At 43.8% G+C, this 13,399-nt stretch overlaps 1 protein-coding gene across 1 annotated transcript in view; it reads left to right on the forward strand.

Annotated features, from left to right (window-relative positions):
- The first annotated feature begins 718 nt into the window (after nt 1-718).
- Nucleotides 719-13,399, forward strand: part of crabp1a (cellular retinoic acid binding protein 1a) — a 30,752-nt gene continuing 18,071 nt past the window's right edge. Inside the window, exons 1-2 of the mRNA XM_020456602.2 lie at nt 719-1,120; nt 5,505-5,683. Coding sequence (XP_020312191.1) covers nt 1,051-1,120; nt 5,505-5,683 — 249 coding nt within the window. The 5' untranslated portion in view covers nt 719-1,050. The remainder of the gene's footprint in view (nt 1,121-5,504; nt 5,684-13,399) is intronic.

Genomic DNA, 13,399 nt, shown 5'->3' on the forward strand with positions numbered 1-13,399 from the left:
TAAACTATTTTATTGTATGAAGCCCTCAGAATTGACATTTTTTTCCCCCTTCATTTCAGTAGATGCTCTTACACAGAGAAACTTACAGTGGTGAGTGCATACATTTTTTTTGTATTGGTCCCCCATGGGAATTGAATCCACAACTCTGTCATTGCAAGTGCTATGCTCTACCAACTGAGCCACACGGGTTCCCTTAGTATGCCACAAAAGGTAAAGGTTTCACTATTGAGAGCGATATGAGCATTCATATAAGGGGACCGATTTGTGATATAAGGTATACAATAAGTTAGGATGCAATGAATAAAGGATTTCCATTTCCAACCATATGGTAGTGGGTTAACCATATCAGAAGATTTTGCCATAAGCATGGAAGTAAACTAGATTGCGCCATGAATAAAGACTATTCCCATCACAATACACAATCACTAACTGGAAGTATCAGACATGACTTTAAAATGTTAATTCCATCAGAAAATGTAATTGATTACCATACCAACAATATGAATATTTTACATGAATTAAAAAAAAATCACACATGCTTACAAAGGTTATCATCTCGGTTCTGAATGCCATTCTGGGTTAGGGAATGACAAATGTGGTGTGTTCTGTCTAGTCTCAGAACAGATTGTGTGAAATGTCTAAGTTAATAATGGGACAGGGCTTCTAAGGGGAGGGACCTATAGTTATTCAGATTAAAGACACTGGCTATAACTACTGACAGAGACAAGGTCAAAACTGACACTAGAGAGAGAGAGAGTCAGAGAGTGAGAGACAACTGAGATAGAGGGAGTAAAAGGCAGACAGTAAGAAAAAGGTGTGTATATGAAGAATAGAGTCACTTGCTTTATCTCGTGGCAAAGAGGAAGTTGAAGCTGCTACAGAAAGGGAGATACAGAAAGGAGAGAGAGGAAGATTGAGAGAGGCAGGTTGTGAGTGGAGAAGAGAGTGCAAAGCAGAGGAAAAGAGGAGAGTGAGAGAGAGGGTATAGGAAGCACAGAGCGTGGAGCAGGTTCTTTGCAGGCACAGCCTTTACTGTCAGCCCCAGCAGAAATGCCCAACTTTGCCGGTACCTGGAAAATGAAGAGCAGTGAGAATTTTGACGAACTTCTCAAAGCCCTCGGTAAGCCCCTTCTTGACGTTTTGTCTCTCTCATCCCTCTCTTTTTTTTCGCCCGTTCTTTTTTCAATAGCCTGCACAGTGCATCCCTGCGTGAGCTTTATCCATCATGTGCATTTTCCTTGGGCATTGCTTCACTTCCAACAATATGCTATTGTCTTATCTCATCTAAACGATGAGGGAGGGAGAGCATACAAGCAAGCTGTAGCGGGAAAGCCTTCAGCGACAGGAGATGTCAATTATATAGACATTGGTATTGTTATAGCCGGGGTCCGGCTGCATGTGCATGGGAACAACATTACTCATGTATTAGCGTTTAAGTAGGGCATGCGTTAGCAGTGTCAGTGGAGGTCTTCACGGAATTCTCTCCTCCTCTGCTTTTTGTGGGGGTTTTCTCTCACTTGCTTTTTTCCCTTGCTGATCATTGTGATGGTTTAGAATTGGACCAGTTTATCTGGGTCATTCATTTGTGTGTCTGGGTCTTTCTGTGTCTGGACTGTAAGTACTATGCTGCTCAAGCAATGAGACCACACACTGGTCTTATTTTGGTTTTGGGTGAGAATATTCCATATGGGGCTGTTTGGGTTTGTTTGTTGCTCAGAGGATAGCTTTGAGTTGTGAGCAACATTAAACAGTTTAACAGTTAGTAACCTGACGGGTGCGTGTCATCAAATTGGCTCAGGGGGCCTATTCAATTATTAACAGAAACATGTTACGCTACTATATTTCCAGGTACAAATTCAGTTCAAACCAGAAAAATTATCAATCTATAACTTGAAAACTGCCCAACCCTTTTCTATTCATGAATTGTAAATACATTTCCTGACTTGAAAGAAATTTGACCCCCTTGTTCTGGACCTGTATGAGTCCCTCAGCTTAACTAAGTTTGTTTAATATGCAAGCTGCAGTTTACTGACCTTGCTTAGCCTCCACCAAACAGATCCTGTGAACCACTCCGAGCTTTGATTACATTTTCCTTGTGAGATATCTACCAACCCAACACAGCACAGTTCAGCTATGACCCAATGGGGACCATTCTTCGTGGTTACAATTGTATGGTTCAGAGAGATTGCATGCATTCTGTCTGTTCTGCGTTTCGTTCAGTCGTGCCCACAATCTCTTAAGGATCGGACCCTTTAAAAAAAAACTAAAACTAAAATGACATGCCCAAATCTAACTGCCTGTAGCTCAGGACCTGAAGCAAGGATATGCATATTCTTGATACCATTTGAAAGTAAACACTTAGAAGTTTGTGGAAATGTGAAATTAATGTAGGAGAGTATAACTCATTAGATCTGGTAAAAGATAATAAAAGAAAACAACATGCGTTGTCTTTTTTTTGTTCCATCATCTTTGAAATGCAAGAGAGAGGCCATTATATCACTTAGGAGTCTAGGCACAATTTCTAAATGGCAGCAGTGTACGTGAAAAGTGTTAGACTGATCCAATGAAACATTGCATTACTGTTCAAAATGTTGTATCAGTATGTCAAATCGGAGGGCCTGTGGTCCGGACCTCTGGCAGTCTCTATGGGGCTGCTACAGGGTTCAATTCTCGGGCCGACTCTTCTCTGTATACATCAATGATGTCGCTCTCGCTGCTGGTGATTCTTTGATTCACCTCTACGCAGACAACACCATTCTGTGTACCTCTGGCCCGTCGTTGGAAACTGTGTTAACTAACCTCCAGATGAGCTTCAATGCCATACAACTCTCCTTCCGTGGCCTCCAACTGTTCTTAAATGCAAGTAAAACTAAATGCATGCTGTTCAACCGATCGCTGCACGCACTTGGCCGCCCATCTAGCATCATTACTCTGGACGGCTCTGACATAGAATATGTGGACAACTACAAATACCTAGGTGTCTGGTTAGACTGTAAATTCTCCTTCCAGACTCATATTAAACATCTCCAATCAAAAATCAAATGCAGAATCCGCTTCCTATTTCGCAACAAAGCATCCTTCACTAATGCTGCCAAACATACCCTCGTAAAACTGACCATTCTACCGATCCTCGACTTTGGCGATGTCACTTACAAAATAGCCTCCAACACTCTACTCAACAAATTGGATGCAGTCTATCACAGTGTCATCCGTTTTGTCACCAAAGCCCCATATACTACCCATCACTGCAACCTGTATGCTCTCGTTGGCTGGCCCTCGCTTCATACTCGTCGCCAAACCCACTGGCTCCAGGTCATCTACAAGTCTTTGCTAGGTAAAGGCCCGCCTTATCTCAACTCACTGGTCACCATAGCAGCACCCACCCGTAGCACGCGCTCGAGCAGGTATATCTCACTGGTCACCCCCAAAGCCAATTCTTCCTTTAGCCGCCTCTCCTTCCAGTTCTCTGCTGCCAATGACTGGAACGAACTGCAAAAATCTCTGAAGCTGGAGACTCTTACCTCCCTCACTAGCTTTAAGCACCAGCTGTCAGAGCAGCTCACAGATCACTGCACCTGTACATAGCTCATCTGTAAATAGCCCATCCAATCTACCTCATCCCCATACTGTATTTACTTATCTATCTTGCTCCTTTGCACCCCAGTATCTCAACTTGCACATTCAGGGCAGACACAGCAGGGGTTCAAACTGTAGAACCCAGGTCCTGCATAAAAATGGATTTCATCAATCAATCAAATTTTATCTCTGGGACCCTCAGGATGACAAATCAGAGCAAGATTACTGAATTTACATTATCTAACTTCAGAGGTGAATGCATCAAACCAGTTGCCGTGATAAAAGTTTTTTGTTGTTGTGCACTCCCCTCAAACAATAGAATGGTATTTTTCACTGTAAATTTCACTTTGCTCCTTTAAATTGGACAGTACAGTTAGATTAACAAGAATTTAAGCTTTCTGTCCATATAAGACATGTCTATGTCCTGGGAAATGTTCTTGTTACTTACAACATCATGCTAATCACATTAGCGCACGTTAGCTCAACCATCCGGTGAGGGGGACACTGATCCCGTAGAGGTTAACCACAACTGCCCCTGCAGATCATTAATTTCCTTTTGCAAAGGTGCCTGGTTAACTGAGAGCCGTGCATCAGCCTAATGTGGATTCCGACGCGGCTCTGCCTGTTTCTATCAACGTCCCTATAATCATCTGTTAACTCGGAGGGAGAGGGTGCACGGTGGACCATGATGCCGGTTTCTTCACCATGGCAGCACGGAACATGCAGTGCTGTGTGCAGCTTAGTGCTATGACGTGATGTTAGCGTACATACGCAATAGCCTGGTCCACGGCTCGTTACGTGGTCTTGCTTGTTGCATTCTATAGTTGGTTAAGGTTAAGACTACTGTTACACCAGATGCTAAGTGCTGAAACCCACTGGGCAATTCAATGTCTAGTTTTGAATTCACGTGAATTCAATGTGGAAAAAAATATTTTAAAAATGCCACCATGTCATTGGATTTAGGTTCAAATTTGTTTAAAAAAATACGAAATTCCCTTATGTTGATTACTTTATTCAAATCCAATCAGTTTTCCATGTTGATTTAATGTCATCACATTGAATTTTTGTTGTTGAAATGATGTAGAAACAATGTTGATTCAACCAGTTTTTGCACAGTGGGAAGTATCTAAATCTCTTCATGATCAATGCATGTTTGAGGGAAGCCATAGGGTGAATGTCTGGGAGTCCTCCTCCTTGAATATCCCACAATCTAACCGTCAGTCTGTATTTGTGGCCATTTTGCCTGCACGAAAATATGGACAGTGTAGGGAGAGACCAGCAAGACCTGGTAGGGCTGATTCAGACAGTTGGAAGGACGTAGGGGTGGCCAGACAGACTTGCAGAGTGGCACAGGGCATGCCAAAGCACTCCCCTCATGCCAGGACTTTGCCATGCTTCTTGGTCACTGCTTTACACAGCCAGCCACCAGATTCTCCGAAACCTAATTCAGATCTGGCCCTGTCACACAACAAGTGTTGTTTTTTCTCCTCGGGGCAATCAGGCCAAATACTTAATCTCTTGCGCAGACCGGAGTGCCAATAATTCCTCCGATTTCTCCTCAAGTTTTCAGATTTGTTACCACAGAGCACTTACCAGAAGATCAATGCTCTACTATTATGGTTTATCACTTTTAATTGGTGTCTGTTGAAGAAAAGCTATTCCTCATTCAGTTGGCCTATCATGTTTTTAAAAATAAGGAAATATACATGATTAAGTAGCCAAGAGAAGAGAAAGTCCATAAAGAGTGATAGAGAGGTAGGGCAGTGTGGGATGGTGAGAGAGGGGTCAGGTCGAGGACTGTTTTGGGGTAAATCTAGTCCAGACGGATCTAGGCGGTGGGGGTGTCTGTCTGTCTGAATCAGGCCTAACTCCCTCCTCCTACCCTTCCATTCCCTTCTCCCTCCCTGGTCTCTGCTGTGCCCATCCAGGCGTGAATGCCATGCTGAGGAAGGTGGCTGGGGCTGCTGCCTCCAAGCCTCACGTGGAGATCCGTCAGGACGGGGAGCAGTTCTACATCAAGACATCCACCACCGTCCGCACCACCGAGATCAACTTCCACATCGGCCAGGAGTTTGACGAGGAGACGGTGGACGGCAGGAAATGCAAGGTAATGTGGAAAGGGTATCCTCCATTGTGCAGTACATGTCGCCCCTTAATAAGTATAATGCACACTGATTTAAAAACAATTATATGACATGAAGTCAGTCATAAAGAAGTATTCAACAGATTTTGGCAAATTACACATAATATGCCCATATTTATTTTTCTACTTGTTAGATAAACACTGTTATTAGGGCACCTTCTCGTTCAGTCCAACGGCTTACTTGACTACATCTAACACACTAAATATGAAAATACTGGCAGAGAACTGTGATCACATTGCCAGATTCTGGCAATCTAATACATTGTGCTAATTGTGGAATTGAAACTCTCTTCACTGGAATCTTGCCTGCAGATTTCCTATATATTCAAACATTTATTTCCGAATACAGTTATACAAAAGTATACAGAACACCTGCTCTTTCCATGACATAGACTGACCAGGTGGATCCAGGTGAAAGCTATGATCCTTTATTGATGTCACTTGTTAAATCCACTTCAATCAGTGTACAGTCGTGGCCAAAAGTTTTGAGAATGACACAAATATTAATTTTCACAAAGTTTTCTGCTTCAGTGTTTTTTAGATATTTTTGTCAGATGTTACTATGGAATACTGAAGTATAATTACAAGCATTTCATAAGCTTCAAAGGCTTTTATTGACAATTACATGAAGTTGATGAAAAGAGTCAATATTTGCAGTGTTGACCCTTCTTTTTCAAGACCTCTGCAATCTGCCCTGGCATGCTGTCAATGACCTTCTGGGCCACTGATGGCAGCCCATTCTTGCATAATCAATGCTTGGAGTTTGTCAGAATTTGGGGGTTTTGTTTGTCCACTCGCCTCTTGAGGATTGACCACAAGTTCTCAATGGGATTAAGGTCTGTGGAGTTTCCTGACCATGGACCCAAAATATTGATGTTATGTTCCCCGAGCCACTTAGTTATCACTTTTGCCTTATGGCAAAGTGCTCCATCATGCTGGAAAAGGCATTGTTTGTCACCAAACTGTTCCTGGATGTCTGGGAGAAGTTGCTCTCTGAGAATGTGTTGGTACCATTTTTTATTCATGGCTGTGTTCTTAGGAGAAATTGTGAGTGAGCCCACTCCCTTCGCTGAGAAGCAACCCCACACATGAATGGTCTCAGGATGCTTTATTGTTGGCATGACACAGGACTGATGGTAGCGCTCACCTTGTCTTCGCCGGACAAGCTTTTTTCCGGATGCCCCAAACAATCAGAAAGGGGATTCATCAGAGAAAATGACTTTACCCCAGTCCTCAGCAGTCCAATCCCTGTACCTTTTTCAGAATATCAGCCTGTCCCTGATGTTTTTCCTGGAGAGAAGTGGCTTCTTTGCTGCCCTTCTTGACACCAGGCCATCCTCCAAAAGTCTTCACCTCACTGTGCGTGCAGATGCACTCACACCTGCCTGCTACCATTCCTGAGCAAGCTCTGTACTGGTGGTGCCCCGATCCCGCAGCTGAATCAACTTTAGGAGACGGTCCTGACACTTGCTAGACTTTATTGGGTGAAGCCTTCTTCACAACAATTGAACCGCTCTCCTTGAAGTTATTGATGATCCGATATGGTTGATTTAGGTGCAATCTTACTGGCAGCAATATCCTTGCCTGTGAAGCCCTTTTTGCGCAAAGCAATGATGACGGCACGTGTTTCCTTGCAGGTAACCATGATTGACAGAGGAAGAACAATTATTCCAAGCATTGCCCTAGTTTTGTAGCTTCCAGTCTGTTATTCGAACTCAATCAGCATGACAGAGTGATCTCCGGCCGTGTCCTCGTCAACACTCACACCAGTGTTAATGAGAGAATCACTGACATGATGTCTGCTGGTCCTTTTGTGTCAGGGCTGAAATGCAGTGGAAATGTTTTTGGGGATTCAGTTCACTTGCATGGCAAAGAGGGACTTTGCAATTCATTGCAATTCATCTGATCACTCTTCATAACATTCTGGAGTATATGCAAATTGCCATCATACAAACTGAGGCAGCAGACTTTGTGAAAATTAATATTTGAGTCATTCTCAAAACTTTTGGCCACGACTAGATGAAGGGGAGGAGACAGGTTAAAGAAGGATTTTTAAGCCTTGAGACAATTGAGACATGGATTGTGTATGTGTGCCATTCACATCAAATCAAATGTTATTGTCACATACACATGGTTAGCAGATGTTAATGCGAGTGTAGCGAAATGCTTGTGCTTCTAGTTCCGACCATGCAGTAAGTGATTTAACCCAACAATTTCACAACAACTACATTATACACACAAGTGTAAAGGAATGAATAAGAATATGTACATAAAAATATATGAATGAGCGATGGCCGAACGGCATAGGCAAGATGCAGTAGATGGTATAGAGTACAGTATATACATATGAGATGAGTAATGTAGGATATGTAAACATTATATAAAGTGGCATTGTTTAAAGTGGCTGGTGATACATTTATTACATACATTTTTCATTATTAAAGTGGCTAGAGATGAGTCAGTATGTTGGCAGCAGCCCCTCAATGTTAGTGATGGCTGATGGCCTTGAGATAGAAGCTGTTTTTCAGTCTCTCGGTCCCCGCTTTGATGCACCTGTACTGACCTCGCCTTCTGGATGATAGCAGGGTGAACAGGCAGTGGCTCGGGTGGTTGTTGTCCTTGATGATCTTTTTGGCCTTCCTGTGACATCGGGTGGTGTAGGTGTCCTGGAGGGCAGGTAGTTTGCCCCCGGTGATGCGTTGTGCAGACCTCACTACCCTCTGGAGAGCCTTACGGTTGTGGGAGGAGCAGTTTCTGTACCAGGCGGTGATACAGCCCAACAGGATGCTCTCGATTGTGCATCTGTAAAAGTTTGGGAGTGTTTTTGGTGACAAGCCAAATTTCTTCAGCCTCCTGAGATTGAAGAGGCGCTGCTGCGCCTTCTTCACCACGCTGTCTGTGTGGGTGGACCATTTCAATTTGTCAGTGATGTGTATGCCGAGAAAATTTAAACTTTCCACCTTCTCCACTACTGTCCCGTCAATGTGGATAGGGGGCTGCTCCCTCTGCTGTTTCCTGAAGTCCACGATCCACCTTCTCCTTTGTTTTGTTGACATTGAGTGTGAGGTTATTTTCCTGACACCACACTCCGAGGGCCCTCACCTCCTCCCTGAAGGCCGTCTCGTCGTTGTTGGTAATCAAGCCTACCACTGTAGCGTTGTCTGCAAACTTGATGATTGAGTTGGAGGTGTGCATGACCACTCACTCATGGGTGAACAACAGGGAGTACAGGAGAAGGCAGAGAATGCACCCTTGTGGGGCCCCAGTGTTGAGGATCAGCGGGGTGGAGATGTTACCTATCAGGAAGTCCAGGACACAGTCACACAGGGCGGGGTCGAGACCCAGGGTCTCGAGCTTAATGACGAGTTTGGAGGGTACTATGGTGTTAAATGCTGAGCTGTAGTCGATGAACAGCATTCTTACATAGGTATTCCTTTAGCTGCCTCTCCTTCCAGTTCTCTGCTGCCAATGACTGGAACGAACTGCAAAAATCTCTGAAGCTGGAGACTCTTACCTCCCTCACTAGCTTTAAGCACCAGCTGTCAGAGCAGCTCACAGATCACTGCACCTGTACATAGCTCATCTGTAAATAGCCCATCCAATCTACCTCATCCCCATACTGTATTTATTTATTTATCTTGCTCCTTTGCACCCCAGTATCTCAACTTGCACATTCAGGGCAGACACAGCAGGGGTTCAAACTGTAGAACCCAGGTCCTACATAAAAATGGATTTCATCAATCAAATTTTATCTCTGGGACCCTCAGGATGACAAATCAGAGCAAGATTACTGAATGTACATTATCTAACTTCAGAGGTGAATCCATCAAACCAATTGCTGTGATAAAAGTTTTTTGTTGTTGTGCACTCCCCTCAAACAATAGAATGGTATTTTTTCACTGTAAATTTCACTTTGCTCCTTTAAATTGGACAGTACAGTTAGATTAACAAGAATTTAAGCTTTCTGTCCATATCAGACATGTCTATGTCCTCGGAAATGTTCTTGTTACTTACAACATCATGCTAATCACATTAGCGCACGTTAGCTCAACCATCCGGTGAGGGGGACACTGATCCCGTAGAGGTTAACCACAACTGCCCCTGCAGATCATTAATTTCCTTTTGCATAAGTGCCTGGTTAACTGAGAGCCATGCATCAGCCTAATGTGGATTCCGACGCGGCTCTGCCTGTTTCTATCAACGTCCCTATAATCATCTGTTAACTCGGAGGGAGAGGGTGCACGGTGGACCATGATGCCGGTTTCTTCACCATGGCAGCACGGAACATGCAGTGCTGTGTGCAGCTTAGTGCTATGACGTGATGTTAGCGTACATACGCAATAGCCTGGTCCACGGCTCGTTACGTGGTCTTGCTTGTTGCATTCTATAGTTGGTTAAGGTTAAGACTACTGTTACACCAGATGCTAAGTGCTGAAACCCACTGGGCAATTCAATGTCTAGTTTTGAATTCACGTGAATTCAATGTGGAAAAAAATATTTTAAAAATGCCACCATGTCATTGGATTTAGGTTCAAATTTGTTTAAAAAAAATACGAAATTCCCTTATGTTGATTACTTTTTTCAAATCCAATCAGTTTTCCATGTTGATTTAATGTCATCACATTGAATTTTTGTTGTTGAAATGATGTAAAAACAATGTTGATTCAACCAGTTTTTGCACAATGGGAAGTATCTAAATCTCTTCATGATCAATGCATGTTTGAGGGAAGCCATAGGGTGAATGTCTGGGAGTCCTCCTCCTTGAATATCCCACAATCTAACCGTCAGTCTGTATTTGTGGCCATCTTGCCTGCACGATAATATGGACAGTGTAGGGAGAGACCAGCAAGACCTGGTAGGGCTGATTCAGACAGTTGGAAGGACGTAGGGGTGGCCAGACAGACTTGCAGAGTGGCACAGGGCATGCCAAAGCACTCCCCTCATGCCAGGACTTTGCCATGCTTCTTGGTCACTGCTTTACACAGCCAGCCACCAGATTCTCCGAAACCTAATTCAGATCTGGCCCTGTCACACAACAAGTGTTGTTTTTTCTCCTCGGGGCAATCAGGCCAAATACTTAATCTCTTGCGCAGACCGGAGTGCCAATAATTCCTCCGATTTCTCCTCAAGTTTTCAGATTTGTTACCACAGAGCACTTACCAGAAGATCAATGCTCTACTATTATGGTTTATCTATCAAGAAGTCCAGGACCCAGTCGCACAGGGCGGGGTCGAGACCCAGGGTCTCGAGCTTAATGACGAGTTTGGAGGGTACTATGGTGTTAAATGCTGAGCTGTAGTCGATGAACAGCATTCTTACATAGGTATTCCTCTTGTCCAGACGGGTTAGGGCAGTGTGCAGTGTGATTGCGTCGTCTGTGGACCTATTGGGGCGGTAAGAAAATTGGAGTGGGTTTAGGATGTCAGGTAGGGTGGAGGTGATATGGTCCTTGACTAGTCTCTCAAAGCACTTCATGATGACGGAAGTGAGTGCTACGGGGCGATAGTCATTTAGCTCAGTTACCTTCGCTTTCTTGGGAACAATGGTGGCCCTCTTAAAGCATGTGTGAACAGCAGACTGGGATAAGAATTGATTGAATAAGTCCGTAAACACACCAGCCAGCTGATCTGCGCATGGTCTGAGGATGCCATCTGGACCGGAAGCCTTGCGTGGGTGAATGGGCAAGACAAAATACCTAAGTGCCTTTGAACAGGGTATGGTAGGTAGTAGGTGCCAGGCGCACCGGTTTGTGTCAAGAACTGCAACGCTGCAATGTTTTTCACACTCAACAGTTTCCTGTGTGTATTGTCGTGAAAATATTGAAATCAAAAGGAGAGACCTTTACATTTCTTCAAAACAAGTCAACTTTATTATTTAATTACTGCAGTAATGGAGCTGGTCGGTAACCACCCCTGGAGGTGATCACTGAGAACTCAACGAGTGGATTTGAGCCATATCATTTTATATCAAAATCCATCCTCCTGGAGGTTCATGACAAACAACAGATGTATGGAATGGGTCTCAAGGTTACTAATAATTCACCCATAGGGTTTAAATAGGAATGCACTCATTGGCTCACCGCTCAATCTCAAAAACAAACACAGGCCACCCAACTGAGTTTGGTGCCAGAAGCTCAAAGCACAATCAGACTTGGGAGAGGAGTGTTGATTGTGTTGGGGATTACCAAATTAGTGTGGTGGGTAGGTAGGGGGGAGAGGGAGTTACTGTACATTTGGAAATGGGGAAATTTGGCTTTCAGTGATGGGATGGATTTGGGTTGACAAAATATGGGGGTTGAGCATTGGGTATGGTGGCAGAGCTACAGAGACTGGGAAAAGTGTGCTCTGGGGTTCCCTGAGTGTCACGATCATCGTAATGAGCGGACCAAGTCGCAGCGTGATTGAAGTTCCACATCTTCATTACGGTGAAACTTTAAACAAAAACAATAAACCAATAACGAAACGTGAAAGTAGTGGTGCACATGCACAAACACAAAACAATATCCCACAAACACAGGTTGGAAAATGGCTACCTAAATATAATCCCCAATAAGAGGCAACGATTACCAGCTGCCTCTAATTGGGAACCATACAAAACCAACATAGAAATATTGAGCTAGAACACCCCCTAGTCACGCTCTGATGGTCAGGGCATGACAGTACCCCCCCCCCCCCAAAGGTGCAGACTCCGACCGCAAAACCAGGGCATGGGGGGGGGATGATAAATAAGACTGGTTGAAAGTGTGTGTGTGTGTGTGTGTGTATCTGTGATTGTGACAAGGCTTTTAGGGTTTTCTTATTTCCTTTTGAGTAGTGTTTCCATGAAAAATATACATTAACATGGCTGACTTATTAATATCATGCTGACGTCCGAGAAAGTGGATTAGAGCGCTGACATATATGAGATAGATGGGGCCTCTCTCCATGAGCAGGTCACGATGCCACGTCAGCGCAGATAAACTGTGACTCAGCCATATTCATTGAATACAAGGTACTACACCAGTCCCCGGGTATATAGGCTGCTTTTCCACTAGGGTCATTTCAGCAAGCCATGACATTCACCATCTCAGATGGTTCTGAAATCATTTTTGCAGTTTTAAACAGATACGTTTAGCATTCCTGCAGCCTTTTTTTATTTACATAATTTGATCTCTGAGAAATTAAGCTAATTGATTGCACCCAAATTGGACATTTAAATTGATAGGTTTCATCAAATATTTTTTGGGCCCTTTTTCTCCCCAATTTCGTGATATCTAATTGGTGGTTACAGTTAGGTCCCATCACTGCAACTGCCGTACATACTTGGGAGAGGTGAAGGCGAGAGCCATGTGTCCTCCGAAACACGACCCTGCCAAGCACTGCTTCTTGACACACTGCTCGCACCAGCGTGTCTGAGGAAACATTGTACAGCTGGCGACTGAAGTCAACTTGCAGGCACCCGGCCTGCCACAAGGAGCACTAGAGCGCGATGGGACAAGGAAACCTTGGGCTGCCAAACCCTCCCCAGAGCAAACATCAAAATTGTATCAGGTTTGAGATCCACATACTGTGCTTTCGGAAAGCATTCAGACGCCTTCCCTTTTTCCACAATTTGTTACATTACAGCCTTATTATAAAATTCATTAAATAAATGTTTTCCCTCATCAATCTACACAAAATACCCCACAACGAGAAAGTGAAA

Source organism: Oncorhynchus kisutch, linkage group LG22 (assembly GCF_002021735.2).
Source record: "Oncorhynchus kisutch isolate 150728-3 linkage group LG22, Okis_V2, whole genome shotgun sequence".
In the NCBI taxonomy this organism is placed as follows: Eukaryota; Metazoa; Chordata; class Actinopteri; order Salmoniformes; family Salmonidae; genus Oncorhynchus; species Oncorhynchus kisutch.